Source organism: Vitis vinifera, chromosome 18 (assembly GCF_030704535.1).
Source record: "Vitis vinifera cultivar Pinot Noir 40024 chromosome 18, ASM3070453v1".
NCBI classification, from domain to species: Eukaryota; Viridiplantae; Streptophyta; class Magnoliopsida; order Vitales; family Vitaceae; genus Vitis; species Vitis vinifera.
Genome location: NC_081822.1, coordinates 13,236,759 through 13,244,800, shown reverse-complemented (window position 1 = coordinate 13,244,800; position 8,042 = coordinate 13,236,759). Strand labels below are relative to the sequence as shown.

Below are 8,042 nucleotides of genomic sequence, written 5' to 3'. Positions count from 1 at the left end.
GTAAGAAACATAATGTGGTAGTGCGGTCTAGTGCGGAGGCAGAATTCCGAGCAATGGCTCAAGGTGTGTGTGAACTACTATGGTTGAAGATCATTTTAGAAGACTTGAAGATTAAATGGGATGACCCAATGAGATTCTATTGTGATAATAAATCTGCAATCAACATAGCTCACAACCCGGTACAGCATGACCGAACGAAGCACATTGAAATTGACAGACACTTCATCAAAGAGAAGTTGGATAGTGGATTGATATGTACACCTTATGTGTCTACACATGGTCAACTTGCCAATATACTTACCAAATGACTAAGTAGTTCAGTGTTTCAAAGCTTTGTATCCAAGCTGGGAATGGTGAATACCTATTCACCAGCTTGAGGGGGAGTGTGGGAAAATGTGAATTATGGTTTGTAAATTAATGACTTGTATTTTTCTGTGTATAGTAATTATACTAGTTTAGGAGAGTTTGTTTGTAACAACCAGAATTCCTAGAATTAGGTTAATTTAGTTAGTTTTCTATTTTATTAGAGTATCCCATAAATCATGGGATTTGATGTAGCCTAGTAATTAGTTTCCTTTTCTATAGTTAGGATTTTTCTGTATAAAGCTAACACCAAATGTAGTTTTTATGAGATGAATGAAAATAAAATTATTCTACAATTTTGCTTTCTCAATTTACGTCAGATTTTATTTGTAAAACTAACCTTTGTAACCTTCCAAATTTTTCCACAAGTTACCTTTTAAATATATGTCACGCATCAAATGTGTGTGACCCAAATTTTGTTGAATTGAGAAGCCACAATTTTGAAGTCTAATTTAATATTAATTTAATTTACTAAAAATTTTGATGTTTACTTCCCCTTCCTCCAAGCATGTACCATAGGCTTACTTCAAGCTCTACACTATTAAATCTCGCACAAGCTTTGACTTACCACAAAACGTATGGTCTTCCCCTTATTCCAGTTCTTGCAACTCTTATCTTTCAACATGTTTATTATCTTTTCGGAATGACATTGGCCATAGAACAAACCATCCAATCAAATTTTCCCACCTATTGCTTAAGGCACGTTTGTCTTTTTGAAAATCACATCAACCAAAGAACAACCATGCACGAGCATGCTTCTGTCCAGGATGTATTAAACTTGAAATGCTATCACATACTTTCCTTATAGTTTGCTCAAGTTTTTTATCCCTGAATGCTGAAGCTTGTTTGCAGACATACCTTTTTTTTTACTGCCACTTTTGTTTGTTCACTCATTTATTCGAGTGAGGGTCTCAGTACCAAAGAAAATGAGATATTCATGGTTGGTTGTTGTATTATGATTTATTTATTTTATGATCAGCTCTTTGTTCCTAACCCCTATATTTCATTTGTTGCAGGAGTTATGAAGACATGTCACTCCAGGATTTGCATGCAGCACAAGAGTCCCAAATTATTCAAAACCTTTGTGATACATTTCGAAATATTCTGCGGTTGTAGATAGTCTCTTTTTTTGTAAGAATTGTATGTGTTTTTTTATTTTTTAGTTTTCTTGATCTCTTTGAGTCTATTTTTTAGGATCTTAGTTTGTGTATAAAGGTGAGAAAATGGTAAGACTGGAAGCCACAAGAGGACAATTATTGCCCATCTTAATCTTCTGTTGCAACTTTGCATGTATATGGTAACTAACCTCTCACGAAAAATAAAAGGGATTTTGGTAGCTAACTTCTAGAAGATTGGGTTCTATAAAGGATTTTAGAGCTTTTCTAGGTTATGGATCTTGTACTGCACCAATGTCATGATTATCTAAGCAATAGACTAGTTGATGATAATTGATAACTAAACATGTCGAGTGTGTTTTGTTGTTTCAATAGAGGTATTGCTTAATGGCCTACTTGTTGGTGAAGATTTGGCTGTTGCTAAAATAACTAGGGCCACTTCACATGCTGCAACAATGGCAGCTACATCAAATGTACAGGCAGGGAGGTTGCCTAGAAGGTATGGATTTGTCGATGAAAGAACGAAGAGAGGCTAGTACACTGGAAAGAGAGAGGCTTCAAAACTGATTTATCTATTACCAAAAGATAGCAAATCTCTTAAATCTACATGGATTACTCATTACCAAAAGATGCTTATCCAATTACATATGTCTATCATTTCCATTTTACCAAATAGCTCCCAAGTATAAAAATAGAGGTTGATAATATAGTAGCATTCCATGTAGATTGGGAGACATAGGAATTTTTTTATAATGAATTGTTGGGATTAGGAGCCTTTTATGAATTCTACTCTCTTTATAATTATAATGAATTAGAAATTTATGTATTTTTAAATTATTTATATAAAAAAGAAAAAAAGTACAATAAATTTAACGTAACTTATAATATTAATTTACCGACTTCAATATTTTTTATTTTCATGCATTTTTTCTTTTATTTTATTTTTTTCTGATCTTTATTTTTGTCTCTTGCAATTTCTTTCAACTTTTTGTGGAACCATACGTAACATGTATGAGTCATCAATTGTAATTATTCATTTATTAAAGTCAATCAATTTCTTTCAACTCTTTTGGTTTTTCTATCAACTAGGTAATAAACATGATACAAGGAGCAAATTAATTAATTATGATCAAACCTATGCAATTGTATTAAGATATGTGTTGTCACTTAATCAATGAAAAGATCCAACCAGAATTTAATCCACGTTCATTCCCTATAGGATGTCCTTGCTTCTAGTTGAAGTTGATGCAGTTGTCCTTGCATCTTTATATGATGGAGATGATAATTAATTGTATTGATAGATGAATTATATGTGAGCTGATATTAAAATAATTAATAATTTGAGGATCTAATGTCAATGGTACCCCTTATGATCATGTTAAATTTAGTCCAAAAACCTATCCCTCTTGTTTTAATACATGACTAAAAATTGTGTCATTTATTGTGTCACAAAATGCCAATGGTTACAAACGCAAAATTTTTTATTTGACCTAAAATTTATCATCCTTAAATCACACACCCTTAATTATTTCCCTCGCACAGCACCATTGATGTGATTGGCTATATGTTCTGCATCTCTTGCAATTCCAAATAACCCTCGACTTGCAAATCCAACACAATAGAGACCATTTTCCCCATTCCAGTGATTCGGGAAATTCTTCTTAGGCATTCCATCCTCGTTGAAAAGGTTTTCATCATCCTGTTTACATTTAATTTAAAGCACATTCATTAATATTTTTAATATATATATATATATATAGTTAATTAACCTTAATAAATATTGAGTTAAGATGGTCGACTTTGTACCTGAAGCCATTTTAAAACAGTGCTTTTGTAGCCCGTAGCAAAGATTATAGCATCGAATTGATTCATTTTGCCATTAGAAAAATAGACATATTGGCCTTCTATCTTTGTAACTGCTGGCACAACCTAATAGACATTGTCATCTTCATTAGCGATTATTAACAATATTATCAGAATAAATCAGAATAATCTGATATTTTCACCAAGTCTTTGAGAAATGATGTAATCACCATGTTTTGGGCAGATTGGATATCCATTCCAATTTGATTTTGTTTGATAATAGAACTTAATTCTTCTATTGCTAAATTATCAAACTCCTTTTGCAAACAATTAATTGATTATAAAATATGTATAAGAATATACCTGAATTTCTCCTTCCTTAATCTTGCCTATGGTTCCAACATCAACGATAGGAGGTGAACGAGTTACATCTTTAAGATAAAATGGTCCCTCTTTTGGCCTTGGAAGCCCATAATTAGAAAGATCTCCATAGTTCAATTTGGCCAAAGACACAATAACATAATCCACCACCTTGCGAGGAACATATTTCAACAAAAACATTCCAAGTAACACCATTTCCTTTGTAACCACATGTTTCTGTAACCAACAATATAGTTAGTGGAGATATCATATATATGGAGAAGAGATCTAGGAAAACCCTAAGAGATATAGAGTTCCAAGTTTTAATTATTAGACAAAAATGTCTTCATGCCTTCATGCCGATATTTCCATCACAAATTGTAGAAATGGTGAAAGAAAAGAGACATTACCGGGCTGCGAACAACAATACAGGTTTTTGCACCTCGATCCCATAAGTCATAGGCTATCTCCATGCCAGAATTCCCACATCCAACAACCAAAACTTCTTTGTCAGCAAATCTCTTTCCGTTCTTATACTTGCTACAGTGCATGAACTCCCCTCCAAAACTGTCCAACCCGGGTATCTTAGGAATGAGACCCTCACTGTTCTCACCAGTGGCGACCACCAGAAACTTCCCTAGGTACACTTCCGACTCATCAGAGAGTGTGTTCTTGGCCACTATGTGCCACTTTGCTGCAACCTTATCATAGGATGCAGACTCTACCAAGCGGTGGTATCGTGGGTTTATCTGGAAGTGAGATACATAGTCCTCCAAGTACCGAAGAAAACGAGCCTTGGGGATAAATGTGGGTGTACCTGGGGGGGAGGGCATGTGGGGAAGTTGGCAAAACTGCTTTCCGAGGTGAAGCTTTAAGCGATCATATGACCTTTTCTTCCACAAAGAGGCAAAGAAATCCTCTCTTTCCAGGATTATGTTGGGGATGGAGAGAACATTCAGGCATGCAGAAGTTGCAAGACCAGAAGGGCCAGCTCCTACTATGATTACCACTTCTTCCATTTTTGTCTTAAGAAAACTTGTAAACCAATGAGTGAAAACCAATGAATATGTGCTATATATATTGACGACTCCATGCGTACGAGTAGTTAATATCATCCAACAATTGAAGAATGATGAATTTTAAATGAAATCTTGTAATGAATTAACATAATCAATCATTGGATATTTTACCTTTTTTCTCACATTTCTGACCTTTTTATTTTAGGATTCATGTAGACATCCATATGTATCATCCCGCATTTGGTAACTTATGAGAACACCTTTCGGACATATAATATAATAAAGGTAAATTTAGTGCTTTATATGTTCACATTTTCTTAGGGGGAAATGGAAAAAAAAGGAAGAGTGTCTATGCTTGGCTGCCCTTTAATGGAAATAAAATCTATTCTAGAAATTTTAGAAATTTCTTCCTAAAAAAACATATTCTAGAAATTTTAGAAATTTTTTTCATTAAAAAACATGAAAAAAAAAAAGGGAATAATGTAAGGGTGCATTATTTGGAAAATATGGATAGATTGAAAACTTGGAAAAATGGTGTGGACCCGTCATTTCCGCACATGCACTTCCACTTGATGGCAAACTCGCTTTTTATTTGAAAAAAAATTATTTTTTTAGAAAATGACTTGGAGTCGCCACTTATTTTTGTTTTATTTTTAAAGGGAAAACAAAATAAAAAAGAAAACCTTAAATGTGACTCTTTATTTGGAAAATGTGGTATGTGAAAAACCAAATCTGGGCTGAAGGGTCAGGTTACTTATTGGGAAGGTATGGTAAAAACCGTAACACCCCTCTAAGCCCCTAAAAATGGATCTCTATTAATTAAGCTAAAATAAGTGTGGCAATTAATTGATCAAACATGGATACCAAAAGAATATTGATCTAAAAATAATCGAATGAACAAGAGAGGCAAATAGTGTTCCTAAGTAATGAGCTAATTGCTTCATGGAAAACAAAGGTTAGTAAACAAATACAGAATAATCGCATGTGTCACAAAGCAAATCAATCAAGCATGACAATCAATTAGTCAATGAAAAGAACCTGTTGGCCCTCACCAAAACCTAATTTATTTTTGCATGATTTAATCCCATAAATTTCATTATTTGGAATTATGAAATTAAATTCACGCTTATTTCAAAATATTTAAAAATTAAGAAAAATGTGAAAATTACTTGCTGAAGAAAATGACAGAAAATTTTATTGAAAAATGGGATTCTTGGTAAGCCTAAAAATTCTAAGGATGAAAATTTGAGGAATTAAAATTATTTGAAAAACTAGAATTTGGAAAATTATTTGAAAAATGGAGTTTTGGAAATTATTTTTAAAATCAAAGAGGAAGAAATAAAAAGAGAGGACACGTGGCTACCATGATTGCATGCCAAAGGTGGCCATGCATAAAGCATTTTCTTCTGGTCGCATTCTGGAGGAGTACTCCTGTTTTTCTACATCAACTTTCTTGTTTACCTCTTCAGACTTTAGAAACTCCATGACCAACTTTCCATCATCAGTTTCTCTTTTATTTTTTTTTTATCAATGCCTAGCTTTCATTTTTGAAGTTTCAGTATTCACACTTTTATCAGGTGGAACAGCAAGAGCCTCAACTTGTTTCCTAGATGACACAAATTCATCTATCTCTTTCTGTAATTTCTCAAGCTTTTGTCTATCATCTTCCAACTGTTTAGACATATGATCAACATGGGATTTTTCTACCCTGGCTTTCTTCTCAATTGCTTCTGCAAGCTTCCTTTGCTCTTACACTTTGGAAATCTCCAAATCTGCACGTCTTTTCTCTCTTGCCGCCTTCTATTTTTCTTTTTCACAACTTTTATTTGCTTCTTCTGCCTTGGACCTTGCTTCATCAACTTCCTTCTTTAATATCTCCAACTGAAGCCTGTATTCCTTTGTCTTTTTCCCTTCAAGATTAGCAATCTTCTTTTCTATATTAGCCTTACCCTTCTCAGCTTTCACAATTTTCCATGCCTCAACGACTTTACTCTTCTTAGCTTTAGCTTTCTTCCTTTCTGAATCTGCCCTTATTCTCTCTTCTTCAAGGATCTTGTTCAGTCTATTTATTTCTGCTCCTCTTTCGGGCCTATCTCCATCTGGAGTTCCCGAGCCCCCTTTAACCGCAAGGATGAGATCTCATACTTCAATGAAGAGATTTCATTCTCCATATAAACTCTAAGAGATGATTCTTTCAGTTTCTCCTGTCTCTCAAATTCTGCCTATGTGTGCTCTTCTTCAAATGCTTTCTTAAGACGAAGATTATCAGATTCAATCTTTTGAATTTGTTGCTCCAATAGCTTCACGGTTTGCCGGAGAGCATTCCGTTTCTCTTCCAACTTTGAGTATCTCTCCTTCAACAGTGCCCAACAAGGATTCTCATCCGAAACCATTGCAAGGTTTCACTAAAGCTTCAATCTGAAACTTCTAAAACGAAAATAAAAGAAGGTTGGATCCGACTTATAGCGTTAGGGTTTAAGATTTTGCCTCTTCTCTCTTCGATTGAGGGGTTAGGCCCTTTCAGTGACCCCACACCCCTCACCGCCTCTTTCTACATGTTAGTTTCACCTGCAACTCTCATTACTTGAAGCACGAAGCTTGAAAGGCACTAACAATAACTGTTCTTTCCCCTTTGATTGAATTTACAGTTGAAGATTTTCCAACACCACCTTTCCCCATCACAAGGATTATCATTGTGCTCTCATTCTCCTGCTTTAACTTTCCCAACTCTTCTAGGCCTTTTTTGTATTCTGCTTCTGAATTGTTCTCAATTTCAGTTGCAGAGTGTTCAGAAGGCACCACGGTCTTCACTCTGCACGGATTCAGATGAAAAACTTCTGGATAAGAGCGCCTAAGAATTTATATCTTGGATCATCTTAGTTCCTTTAGTCAGACTGCATCCAGGTTACACCATTAAATTTGCTAGAGTGAGTTCTGGAAGAACCATTGAAGCCACCAAAATGACCTACACCAATCCCTGGAGGAACTTAGGACTTGAAGGATTTTCCAATCTTGCTGAATCTTCTTGAGTCACTTCTTCCCATTGTTATTCTTAAGTATGTGACCATGCAATTCCTTCCCCAATTTCAAAACAACCAAACCAACACAAGTAGGTAAGACGTTTGCTAGTGTTACTGAACTAGGTCTCCTTTTTGTTGGCGTGAGCTGTTAGAAACCAACTTGGGAAGGATACAGCTGTAGACGTAAATATAGAATCATGCCATACAAGTATGGCATGATCTTTGTCGAGATATTTGTATAGGCAAAAATAGGACTATAATTTTCTTATTTATATTTGTATTCTCTCCATGTAAATAATATACTGAAAAAACCCAAAAAATCTGATATGGTATTAGAGCTAGGAATCTGATCCTTGGCTCCC

The 8,042-nt window shown here is 34.7% G+C and overlaps 1 protein-coding gene across 1 annotated transcript; it reads right to left on the bottom strand.

Moving 5' to 3' along the window:
* Positions 1-3,003: 3,003 nt before the first annotated feature.
* LOC100262640 (probable indole-3-pyruvate monooxygenase YUCCA10) lies at positions 3,004-4,660 on the bottom strand. The gene is made up of 4 exons (XM_010666660.3): positions 4,052-4,660; positions 3,645-3,878; positions 3,285-3,407; positions 3,004-3,177 (listed from the first exon to the last, which is right to left on the bottom strand). Exons 1-4 carry the CDS (start codon positions 4,658-4,660, stop codon positions 3,004-3,006), a joined length of 1,140 nt encoding a protein of 379 aa, XP_010664962.3.
* Between the last annotated feature and the right edge of the window lie 3,382 nt (positions 4,661-8,042).

Coding starts and splice junctions, on each gene's coding strand:
- LOC100262640 (XM_010666660.3), bottom strand. CDS start 4,660: ATGGAAGAAGTGGTAATCATAGTAGGAGCTGGCCCTTCTGGTCTTGCA. Junction 3,408..3,644: donor TTAAGGAAGGAGAAATTCAG/GTATATTCTTAT, acceptor AATGTCTATTAG/GTTGTGCCAGCAGTTACAAA. Junction 3,178..3,284: donor CTGTTTTAAAATGGCTTCAG/GTACAAAGTCGA, acceptor AAATGTAAACAG/GATGATGAAAACCTTTTCAA.